The sequence below is a fragment of the Oncorhynchus clarkii genome, chromosome 27, assembly GCF_045791955.1.
Source record: "Oncorhynchus clarkii lewisi isolate Uvic-CL-2024 chromosome 27, UVic_Ocla_1.0, whole genome shotgun sequence".
Taxonomy (NCBI): domain Eukaryota; kingdom Metazoa; phylum Chordata; class Actinopteri; order Salmoniformes; family Salmonidae; genus Oncorhynchus; species Oncorhynchus clarkii.
Window position 1 is genome coordinate 33,346,457 of NC_092173.1, and position 12,975 is coordinate 33,359,431.

A 12,975-nucleotide genomic window follows, 5' to 3' on the forward strand; every position below is an offset into this window, starting at 1 on the left:
GGACCCAAGAGTTCCAGTGTTCCAGTCACTGAAGCTCCATAAACCACCAACTAGTAACCCTGGCCGAGACTACATCAGCTATGGGGATAGGACTGAAGATGTGTGACACATTTAGAATGAGGCATCCATTCTACATGAGATGTTAGCTGAATGTGAATGAATATAACATTATTTACAGTAAAAAAAATAGTATTTATTAAATATTGATTGTCTAATCTTGGTTGTCTACTCTGTCCATCTCTCCCTACTCTCCCTGTACCTCATTCATTATTTTTCCCTCTCTGTCCCGCCAGTGTCTTGTCCCTGGTGTGTAGGGTGACAGGGCCATATCTGTCATGTCATCAGAGGGGGATGTGAGCGGGCGGTGGGGGGAAACTAGAGGTGGCGATGGGATGATGTTACTGGCTGCCTCATGCCTCTGTGCTGACCTGCCGAGTCACCCTGCACATGGCCCCCTCAGCCCCCTCCGCTACCCAGATTCATCTTCTTAAGGGGAGCTGTCAACGGCGTCACACCACACTGGCCCTAACACAGTCTCCCAGACACTAGGGCTTTGACGATACCTGTATCGCAATATTTTTTTCCATGGTAAAAACAAAAACATAAAGCAGACCAATCTCTTTGGTCCTTTAAAAATGTTTGTTCCCAGCATTAGGGCTTTTTTCCTAAAAAGTTCAATCCGCTTTGTAGTTTGTTTCCTTGCCACGATACTAACGAGTATCGTGATATTGGTATCGGCCTGGCTCTACCTGACACAGCTCATCTCTAGGAGACATCCATACATAACACGGCAGCTCATCTGAAAGAACACAGCAACCTGTTATCTCCTCTGGAATCTGGCCTATCCCACAGATTCTAATGAACAAACCCCTGTAGACAGGAATGCGACCACATCCTTTCACTGCAGCAGTATAAACAGAGAGACATGAAGAGGGAGAGGAAGAGAGAGAAAAAGAGAGAAAGAGAGCTGACTCGCTGCCAGTGAGCTCACAGGTGCAAAGCAGATTCCATCGCCATCCACTGCAGCGAAGGTAGGGAGGCAGGCAGGAAGAGAGGTAGGCAGGCAGGAAGAGAGGTAGGCAGGCAGGAAGAGAAGTAGGCAGGCAGAAAGAGAGGTAGGCAGGCAGGAAGAGAGGTAGCCAGGCGGGAAGAGAGGTAGGCAGGCAGGAAGAAAGGTAGGCAGGCAGGAAGAGAGGAAGGCAGCCAGAGACCCAAGCTGGGCCCTGTTCAAGAGACACACGCTGGGCCCTGTTCAAGAGACACACGCTGGGCCCTGTTCCACTCGTGCTCTGCACTCTGCCTGAGCCCGTTATTGTTAGGATCTGTACACTGAAAGCACACACTAGACTGTCAGGGTAATTCCAGGAGCTGCCCCAAACCTTCCACCGCAGTAGACATGCTCTCTCTGCCTGTAACAATGATCAGACTGCACTGCACTCTGACTTAGTATTTTGAGCAGCAGTGTCTTATTGACTTTGTATCTATGTATTTGTCCTTCTCCTCCCCTGCAGTTAGAGTGTATACATAGATGCGTGTGGGAAAGAGAATATCAGATTCTACAGCAATGGGCCAGGCTGAATCGCATACCCTGCATTTCATGTAGCTACTCCTTGCTCTCTCTCTCATCCCCTTTCCCTCTCTCTGCCTCGCTCTCCAAAATCATCCATCTCTCTTTCCCTTCTTTCCTGTTCCACAGTCTCTTCCTCAGTTACCATCAACAGTGTGTTGCTGTCTCTTCCTCCAGGAGACGGCCTGTCAAAGCAGAGCTGAGAGTGCTGACTTGAAACGAGAGAATACATGAGAGAGTGGGAAGAAGAAAAGAGGGTGGCTGACTGGAAGTGTATTGATGAGGGTGGTTCTCTCCCTCCCTCTCTCTATCACCCTCTCTCCTTCTCTCCATCCCTGTTCTGGCTAATTAGTGTGAGGAATCTGGCCTTGTTCTCTGCGGGGCTGTCAGGGTGCTGGCGGGGACACTGAACTGTGTGATGCAGATGAAATGATTTCCAATGTGAGGCCCACTCAAGCATGTACCCTCCTCCCAGTGCTGGTCCCTCCCTCTCCTCATGCAAAGTCTTCAGAGTGGCCCTGTGCCTGGTCATTTGACTGCGTGCCTCCGCTCTTCACGGCCATAGATTCACCAGTAACGTTACACACTTCATACACTCCAATGCCGTTGTGTTGCATTATAGGCTGCTCCTTCTGAAAACTGACATTCAGAACATGTCCTGTCTGGGTTCACTTTGCTCTGAAAATACATCTGCAGACGTGTGACTATAAGCTGTGAATTTGTCATTTTTCTGTGTATGTGTATATGTGTGTGTATGTGTATGTGTGTGTATGTGTGTGTGTGTGTGTGTGTGTGTGTGTGTGTGCAGTAGCAGGTGGACTGAATATTGTTTAGCCAATTCCTTACTGTTCTTCTCTAAACAGCCCCTACCTACTGAAGTGAGAGCAATGAAATGAATGACACCGATTGAATCTCCCTCAAGCATTGAAATCTCTTTATTCTTTCTACCTGTATTGCATTGCAGAGCTGAGCAGAGCAGGGCTTGACAAATAGAATAGGGAGAAATAAATAAGGTGTTCATTGCTTCAGAAATGAGGGAGGAGGGGTAGAGGAGAAAGAGGGGGGAGGAGGAGGGGAGAGGGGAGGAGGGGTTGGAGGAGGGGCGAGGGGAGGAGGGGATGGAGGAGGGGCGAGGGGATGAGGGGAGAGGGTAGGGAGGAGTAGGTGAGAGGGGAGAAGGGAGGGAAGGAGAGGAGGAAAGGAGGAGAGGGAGGAGGGGAGAGGCAGAGTTCATTCAGGTGGCTGTGATACACAGTGTTGAGAGATGAGTGGATAATTGGAGGTGTGTATGGGGGCCCGACTTATACTAAACACACACAGCAATCTGCCTTCACCTGACCTGTACTAAACACACACAGCAATCTGCCTTCACCCGACCTGTACTAAACACACAGCAATCTGCCTTCACCTGACCTGTACTAAACACACACAGCAATCTGCCTTCACCCGACCTGTACTAAACACACACAGCAATCTGCCTTCACCCGACCTGTACTAAACACACACAGCAATCTGCCTTCACCTGACCTGTACTAAACACACACAGCAATCTGCCTTCACCCGACCTGTACTAAACACACACAGCAATCTGCCTTCACCTGACCTGTACTAAACACACACAGCAATGTGCCTTCACCTGACCTGTACTAAACACACACAGCAATGTGCCTTCACCTGACCTGTACTAAACACACACAGCAATGTGCCAGGCAGCGGCTACATGTCAATGACTCAACACCTAGTCCAGCATGGCATAATGACCTCATCACTGGCCTCTGGCCTGGACTGAATGTAGGCAATGAGACCTGCTACAGCCACGGACCACAGGCCTCTACCATGATAGACTGGTATGTTGGGGACTGCAACTTAATCAAATGGCCTTTAGGCTCGTACACTGGTACTGTTAGTGATTTGTAATCTAGAGCATATACGGAGGCTGGACAACATTTATTAAAGCACTGTTCTGTGGGACACTTCATCCAGCCTGGGGAAGGCCAATGGCAGGGGTTCCCTTTTTTGGCCCATGACCCCATTTTGATATTTGAAAATTCTCGCAGTCCCAACCATGTCAAAAGTACATACTTTTTTATTTGGGGCTATGGCAGTCAATTGAAAAAAACATTGTAACAGTATTTCTGATTGAAAATACTGTTGGAGGCATTGTGTCTCAAAGACGAATGTCTCTGAGCAGCTCTGCACATTATTCATCATCATCATCATCATCATCATAATCCAGCAAGAGGAATCCCAGAGTTCAAAAGTTCAGGGCTGCGATTAACAGTTGGTCCAATCAGCAGGAATCACTGTGACATTTGAACTGTGCCCTGCGCTGCAGCTTACACTGCCACAACAAAGACAGGCTCTCCTCGCCGCGCTGGGGGCAATGACATAAATCATCTCCCTGGCTGTCATCATGGCTGCCGTTACACAACCCTGTGGAGAGACCTGCCTGCCTGTCTGGTCACCAGAGACACAGTGAGACACAGGCTAGTAAAGATACTTTGCCTCTACATTCTACAAGGACATGGAGCATCACAACTGCTATGAGGAAGATATATCTAACAGACAATTGGCATACAATGGATTGTTCCGTCTAAATCTTTAAATTAGATTTTGTTTGATTAATTATACAAAATAACTGTTGTTGGCTGTATTCCAAATATACTGACTGAAATATAGCAATGCACTTTTGCATATAAACTAGGTTCTGTATGCATACATTTTTGCTTGTTTATGTTTATAGGTATGCAATATCGCCATGCACTAATATATAGTTGAAGCACAGGGCTAGTTGAAGCAGAGGCAGGCTGCAGGGAACCAGGAGGTGTAGTAGGCCAGGCAGGGAGCAGGCAGTCATGGCTGGGTGATCCATGGGGCTGGAGAGGGAGATGGGTCTGGTGGTGCGGCGGTGGATGGGGGCTTGATTCACTGGCTGCTTCCACTCTGGGCTGCATTACTGCCGTAGCGGGACTGCGGCGTGTGACGGATGTGTGTTTGAGTGCCATGCACTCTCTCTGTCTTCACCCATCTCACAAAGACAGGAGAGCTCATGCATTTTCATTAGCAGCCCTGAACTCCCATTTAAGACACTGAAATACAACAGGCACCACTAGGTACAGTATCTCCAGTTGTTTTTGTTATTGCTTTTAACCCTAATAAACAGTACCATTGCAAAGCATCTAATGGCACTAAATCCAACAGTGATGTAATCTGATGAGCTGTAATGTACTTGTTCTTACTAGTGAACATGTGTTGAGCATTGTGAACATGTGTTGAGCATTGTGAACATGTGTTGAGCATTGTGAACATGTGTTGAGCATTGTGAACATGTGTTGAGCATTGTGAACATGTGTTGAGCATTGTGAACATGTGTTGAGCATTGTGAACATGTGTTGAGCACTGTGAACATGTGTTGAGCATTGTGAACATGTGTTGAGCACTGTGAACATGTGTTGAGCATTGTGAACATGTGTTGAGCATTGTGAACATGTGTTGAGCATTGTGAACATGTGTTGAGCACTGTGAACATGTGTTGAGCATTGTGAACATGTGTTGAGCATTGTGAACATGTGTTGAGCATTGTGAACATGTGTTGAGCATTGTGAACATGTGTTGAGCATTGTGAACATGTGTTGAGCATTGTGAACATGTGTTGAGCATTGTGAACATGTGTTGAGCACTGTGAACATGTGTTGAGCACTGTGAACATGTGTTGAGCATTGTGAACATGTGTTGAGCATTGTGAACATGTGTTGAGCATTGTGAACATGTGTTGAGCATTGTGAACATGTGTTGAGCACTGTGAACATGTGTTGAGCACTGTGAACATGTGTTGAGCACTGTGAACATGTGTTGAGCACTGTGAACATGTGTTGAGCATTGTGAACATGTGTTGAGCACTGTGAACATGTGTTGAGCACTGTGAAGTCTATTTCCAGGTCATGGTATGTTTGCTTTTCTTTGCTCTACATTGAATGTTTGTATACTCTGTGTGTGTGTGTGTGTGTGTGTGTGTGTGTGTGTGTGTGTGTGTGTGTGTGTGTGTGTGTGTGTGTGTGTGTGTGTCTGTGTGTGTGTGTTTCTGTCTTTGTAAGTCACTCAGCCAATTGCCAACCAGAGGGTAGGGTAGGGTTAACCAGAGGGCAGGGTTAAAGCAACAGGAGACCAATTTATTAGGCGCTTCCCCAAACCCAAATCTGCAACATGAAAACATAGATAAGCCCCCAACACTACCTCCATTCCTTCATTCCTCTACCACTGTATCTGAGTTCAGACTCAATAGACCTCTGCTTCTACCTCTCCTCCCTTCCTCCTCTCTCTGTTGGCATCTTGTCCTCAAACCAACACTGCTCCACACATCCACACACATCCACTCTGATCTGTTCATCACAACACCAGTTTGGGCTTCGTTCACAAGCTGGTTGAATGTCATAGATCAAGAGGCTGCTTTAAAATGCAAGATAATCTTCAGTGAATTATCCAAAGCTACAGGAATTATATCAACATTACCAGGCTGTGTGCACATCTACGCCTCAAGATCCTAATGTGTTGTTTAGGCAACAGGGTAGACCAGGGAGAGGGGATGGGATTGAGCAAACCCGCCGCTGTGTGTGTGTGTGTGTGTGTGTGTGTGTGTGTGTGTGTGTGTGTGTGTGTGTGTGTGTGTGTGTGTGTGTGTGTGTGTGTGTGTGTGTGTGCGCAGAGGCACAGTGAGGTAGGCAGAGCTACGCTCCAACAGGTGTGGTAGGTGCAGGTGTGTGAAATAGGTGAGTGAGGGGCCTCTCCTCTCTTCTCCTGCACAGCCACCATGCTCAATTCATCATGGCATACACACACTACCCCCACCCTGCCCCAGCCTCAGCCCAGCTAAGACCATCACAGGTGGGCCGCTCCCTGCTCCCTGTTTAAATTCCTTCCTCATAGATAGGTGTTACACAGCCGTTAGAACTCTGGGTGGAGAGGAGGAGGGGGGGTGAAGGAGAGAGAGAGAGAGAGAGAGAGAGAGAGAGAGAGAGAGAGAGAGAGAGAGAGAGAGAGAGAGAGAGAGAGGTTGTTTTTAATCTTATGTCAATGTTACATAATGATGTGAAATAACAAATAACATAGTGGTTACACAAAGTTCAAAACCTAATTTAGTCTAAATCTCTGTTTTCTCGCTCTCATAATCTCTCTCAGTCAGCCTATCTCTCTGGGTTAAGGCAACCAGGCATTAGCTCTCTCTGCACAGTAAATGTCAGGGGTATGCTTGGCTGAGACCTAGCAGAGCGGAGGTAAAAAAAACACTAAGTGCTATTATCAACCTTCCATTCTGCTCTTTTATTCTCTCTCTACTGTCCCCCATGCACATGACATTTCTCTAAGAATTCCATAGAGTGTAAAAAAAAAGTGCTTTCTTTCAAGAGAACACTGGGTATTAAGTCAACCTTAGCACTGATTTCTCCTGGGTTATTAACAGAGACCAGGATAGACACTGAACAGCGCTAAACTGAGGCTGTAGCAGCCTGTTTTGTGTTCTGTGCTGCCTGTGTTGTGTTCCGTGCTGCCCGTGTTGTGTTCCGTGCTGCCTGTGTTGTGTTCCGTGCTGCCTGTGTTGTGTTCCGTGCTGCCCGTGTTGTGTTCCGTGCTGCCCGTGTTGTGTTCTGTGCTGCCCGTGTTGTGTTCTGTGCTGCCCCTGTTGTGTTCTGTGCTGCCCGTGTTGTGTTCTGTGCTGCCTGTGTTGTGTTCCGTGCTGCAAGTGTTGTGTTCCGTGCTGCCCGTGTTGTGTTCCGTGCTGCCCGTGTTGTGTTCCGTGCTGCCCGTGTTGTGTTCCGTGCTGCCCGTGTTGTGTTCCGTGCTGCCCGTGTTGTGTTCCGTGCTGCCCGTGTTGTGTTCCGTGCTGCCCGTGTTGTGTTCCGTGCTGCCCGTGTTGTGTTCCGTGCTGCCCGTGTTGTGTTCCGTGCTGCCCGTGTTGTGTTCCGTGCTGCCCGTGTTGTGTTCCGTGCTGCCTGTGTTGTGTTCCGTGCTGCCCGTGTTGTGTTCTGTGCTGCCCGTGTTGTGTTCCGTGCTGCCCGTGTTGTGTTCCGTGCTGCCCGTGTTGTGTTCCGTGCTGCCCGTGTTGTGTTCCGTGCTGCCCGTGTAGGTGTTCCGTGCTGCCCGTGTTGTGTTCCGTGCTGCCCGTGTTGTGTTCCGTGCTGCCCGTGTTGTGTTCCGTGCTGCCCGTGTTGTGTTCTGTGCTGCCCGTGTTGTGTTCTGTGCTGCCCGTGTTGTGTTCTGTGCTGCCCGTGTTGTGTTCCGTGCTGCCCGTGTTGTGTTCCGTGCTGCCCGTGTTGTGTTCCGTGCTGCCCGTGTTGTGTTCCGTGCTGCCCGTGTTGTGTTCTGTGCTGCCTGTGTTGTGTTTTCCGTGCTGCCCGTGTTGTGTTCTGTGCTGCCTGTGTGATTGTGCTCGTGTTGTAATGTGATAGTTGAAAAGGCCTGGCTGTTCAACTACCACAGCGACAGCTCTGTGTCACCTCCCTATGATTCTGACCCTTCATCTGACTAATGCTAACGTCATTACACATACATTAACCCCTCCCTTGTTCTTTCTCTCTGCTTCTTTCTCCCTCTCTCATCTTCCTCTTTCTCCCTGGTCTTCTCTTTCCACTCATCTTTGACTGTAATCAGAGAGTAAACATTGTAAATGCGCAGGGAGATGAGAGTAGTCCTATAACTGCAGTAGCACCACCCAGTGACAGTGACGTGACTCTGGGCGACACCAGAGAGACGCTGCCTGGAGATCTCAGTTGAAGGCACGTCAGGCCTATTCCGCAAATGAACCTCAATTACAGCAATGCTAGCTGCTTAAATGTGGCCAACTCAAGCAGAACAATCACATTTGGGCGAAGAAATTACAATGGCTCTTACACATTGACCTCAGTGTGCTTCATACTTCACATACACTGTTTTAATCTGGGCATACTTTCCATTATAGCCCAGCACTCAGACCTTGTTCATTCAATCATCACCATCCAACCTACTGTTAAGACAACACAGCTATTCACTGTTCATCTTGACAATTCCTATACAACACACAACCAATATCAGGGACACTTCACACCCTACCATCTATGTCTCTCTCCCCCTCCCCCTCTCCCTCTCCCACACACACATCAGCGTCAGTGATGGAGCAAGGGCCGCTAGAGACCTCAGGTGCCCATCAGTGTGCCACCAGGGAGGCTGGAGGTGAGCATCAGCCCAGACTCTGCCATGCCACCACAGATGACGACAAGCTCTATGATCAGACAGGAGTATCTGGAGGTCCTCAGAATAACACAGGGTCATGGCTTCATGTCCACTAGTCTACATGCTAAGCTATTCTTCTTGTTCTATTCCTGCTCGAATAACAGCAAACTATAGTATAGACTAAGAGACCTCGTACTAGACAACTGGTCGCTAATAATGGGGAATATGTGGCCGTTCTTGTATGGCCAACATTTAGATTCAAGGGTCAATTTTATTTTTACTTGATTCCATTAAACCTTAGCCAATAAACACTGTAATTTTCCTGTAACTGCAGGAGCACAAACTAACCATTTTCTAACCAAAGCATTTTGGATCTATCCCTCTCCGTTCAATCTCTCCAGCTCCCACTTCCTGTCTTGTTTTTCACTCCTTCTTTTTGTCCTCTCTTCTCCTCCCACTCCCCTTCCCTCTCTCTCTCTGTCTCCAGCAGCAACACACTATTAATCACAAAACACTAAACACTGTCTGACTGCCATTCACACAGCCTGCCTTTGTTGCCCATGTTGCCCAGTAAATGCAACTACAGACCTTTTTGTCTGCATAAGTGGACTCTTAGAGATGGCTCCTCCCTTCCCAAGGACCCACAGATTACCCCTGAAAGGTTGGGTGATGGGTAGTGGTGAAGAGAAGAGGGGAGGTGGGGGAGGAGAGGGGGGAGTGGGGAGGAGGGTGACAGAGAAATGATTGGGAGGAGTGAATCACTGCTCAGAGAGAGGTGCGCCACTCTCCCTCCGGCCATCCAGCCATGCCTTCAGCCAGCGCTTAGCAACCAGTGGGTTTGGCTGAACAGAGAGTGAGGGAAAGCAGAGAGAGAAAAGAAAGACAGAGAATAAGAGGGAGAGAGAGCAGAGAGCAGACACAGAGAGAGACACACAGACCAATAGAGAGAGCGAGAGAGGTAGAGAGAGGTAGAGAGAGAGAGAGGTAGAGAGAGGTAGAGTGTAGAGAGAGGGGTAGAGGTAGAGAGAGATAGAGAGAGAGGAAGAGGTAGAGAGAGAGAGAGAGGAAGAGGTAGAGAGAGATAGAGAGAGAGGTAGAGTGAGAGGTAGAGAGAGGTAAAGGTTGAGGTAGAGAGAGGTAGAGAGAGAGGTAGAGAGAGAGGTAGAGAGAGAGGTAGAGGTAAAGAGAGAGGTAGAGAGAGAGGTAGAAGTAGCGGTAGAGAGAGGTAGAGGTAGAGAGAGAGAGGTAGAGAGAGGTAGAGGTAGAGAGAGAGGTATAGAGAGAGGTATAGAGAGAGGTAGAGAGAGAGAGAGAGAGAGGTAGAGAGGGGTAGAGAGAGAGGTAGAGAGAGAGGTAGAGAGAAAGATAAATAAAGAGAGAGCAGATATATAGAGAGAGAATCCATGTTCCCGCTACAGAGGGGACTAGACTCCCAGACTCCGTAGGGAGACTGCTAAAAACACGATAGAGAAACCGAAGACTATCTAAAAAGGACAAAGGAGGAGAGGAAGGAGCAGGGGCCCCAGTGTCAACCCTTGCCTTCAACAAATAAAATCAACATCTTCCATTTTTTTAAAGCTGTACAAACAACACTAAGCAAACGCTAGTAAGTGTGAATCATTGCTTACGACAAAGCAAGTGTTGACATTACTAATGCAATAGATGACACATTTTGTGACTTCCGCTTCCTCCTTCAAAAATGGCTTAATGGCACAAGGTCAATAGGTTTTTAGCCTTGGTGTGTGTGTATGTGTGTATGTGAGTGTGTGTGTAAGCATGATTCAGACATTAGGAAATTGTGAATTGTGACACTGCAAACCTCATTGTTAGTGTGGTGGTCTGCCTATCTCCTCTTTCCATTAGTCACATCATTGATCAAGACCATATCAGGCCTCCTGTCACCTGATTTATGATTTATGGTAGTCATCACATTTACTCTGCAGTTGAGGCTCATTTAATGCCTCTATTAAACTGGCTCCCTTGTAGGCCAATGATTCCCACGAAGCCTTGTAAAATCATAAAAATGGTGCTGACTTTGCACTCCCCGCTATATTAGTTGAGGAGGAGGCTTGACTTTTAACAGTGTGGGAGCAATAAATTAAATTGTATAAATTACTTTCACAATTACCAACAGCATCACCATTAAAGATTGATGAAACAACAGTGAGGTAATGAATCGACTGCCAGTCATGTTTAAAGTCTACTAGTTATTATTCAGCAGGAATACATGATGTATTATGTGCCCTTCACTTGGCTTGGGTCCTGACCTGAATTTGAAAGCAATCATATATTTCCACACCCACCTCTCCATAAGACAAGCACAGCTACACCTGTGAGCTCAGCTATGTCAAACAACAGGGCAGGTGGAATTCAATGTTGTATTAAATAAATAAGCAGATCTAACCATCTCCCTGTCGATAAATTCTTTAGAGATAAAAATCAGAAGTCAATCAGTGAATGAATCGTTGATCAACCCAGACAGTGTTGAATCAGACGCTGGAATTGTAGTGCACACCTTTGGGTTACTGTGGGTACAGTGGCCGGGTTCTACTGACCCCCAGGTGTCAAAAGGCTAGATACCATCATGCAGAATGTGGCTATGCGCTGATTCTGTTGCCAAGGAGACAAGTGAGGTGGGTATTTCTTGAATGACTAAGATTTTTTTTTTTCACCAAATATAACTACTTTACATGAAATCATTTTTTGTTTTTTATTCGGGTGACTTCAATATGCATTTCGTGCAAGACAGAAGGCAAAAATATCTGACATTTCAGTTTGCGTTGACTTCAAAGCCTAAAACCATTTTATAACTCCTTTCAGAGATACGATTCCAGATTATAGAAAGAACATTCACCAAGTACTCCTCTGATAAAGAGTCTACCAAGTCTCCAATTAATTGTAAAATAAAACACATGCATAATCTAACTCTCCATGGCATGACCAGCGATATGAGAAGACTATTACATAGTATATCATATAAAGTGTATATCAACATTATCCATCGTTAAAACTGTATGGAGTAAAGTCAAAAATAAGGATACAAATCTGAAGAACCTCTCAATGCAAGAGTTGAACTTTACGATATTGTATAGAGCACCATTCTTTCTCAATATTAAACACATATAACTCCACGACACAATGAGTTTGATACCATGTGAAATTCCATAAATAACTTACCATCAACTTGAAAGTACAATAATCCAGCAACAAGGATGAACGCTAGCGGACCCATACTAGCATATTAAACATCCACGGATTGTGCGCAAATCCTTGGATTTTTCCAGGAAAATATGTCCAAACAGCAGCAAATGTACTTATTTTAATAGTTCAAGTTTTATATAGCTCCTAGTTACTGACTAAAGCCAGTTGTGATGTTCAATCATTTAGAGGATTCATTGTAGCCCGCTCGTTCGAGCCCGGGATCGATTAATATCCACAGCCGTAAGAACCAAATCAGTCTCTCGCGATCATCTGAAATTCCAGCTGTTTGTCCCACGAGTTAACTTGCAATGGTCATGTCTATTTTTCCAATATGTACGCAACTATACAATATCATATTACAACCTAAAAGAAAATAGAAACTGTGTATACTGGGTTCAAGAGAAACGCCTCCAATCATGTAGTTGCAGTCTTGGTTTCGGCTCCTTGAGACGCGTCTCATGGACGGACGGACACCTTGCAAATCTTCATGTCTCTCCACCGTTCCTCATCAATACATAGATAGCCAAGTCTAAATGTGTATGCACAAACCCCAAAACCCCATGTACTTCAGTCCATAAGCAAATGTTTACATTTCATTGGGAACCCGCTGTCCAAGATCACATGTGCTTAGCCTGTGCCTAAGCACTGTAAATGTACAGTCAAGTCAGTTGAACAGCCTATTGGTTTCTGTATAGCGCTACCACAAGGAGCCCATGGTCTATGCTCACTCCACACAGCCTCAGCGCGGACTGACACACATACACCAAACAATTATCCAGAGGGGGAGGAGAAAGGCATGGAGGGAGGGAGAGAGAGAAGGGTGGATGTAGGAGAGTAGACGGAGTGCGCTCCAGCGTACATTGGCCAAAGTCATATTGCTGTAACTGACTGTGAAGTTCATACGACGTGGACCCGTGCCACAGGTATGCTGCTACATACCACTCGAGTGACTTTGAAGCACTAGGGTCATTCTGTCATTGACCCACCGGAAGTAGCCTAGCTCAGCA

At 46.7% G+C, this 12,975-nt stretch overlaps 1 protein-coding gene across 1 annotated transcript in view; it reads right to left on the reverse strand.

Annotated features, from left to right (window-relative positions):
• Positions 1–12,652, reverse strand: part of LOC139385511 (roundabout homolog 2-like) — a 344,996-nt gene extending 332,344 nt beyond the window's left edge. The window contains exon 1 of the mRNA XM_071130632.1: positions 11,945–12,652. Within this exon, the coding sequence (XP_070986733.1) occupies positions 11,945–11,999 (55 nt within the window). The 5' untranslated portion in view covers positions 12,000–12,652. The remainder of the gene's footprint in view (positions 1–11,944) is intronic.
• Between the last annotated feature and the right edge of the window lie 323 nt (positions 12,653–12,975).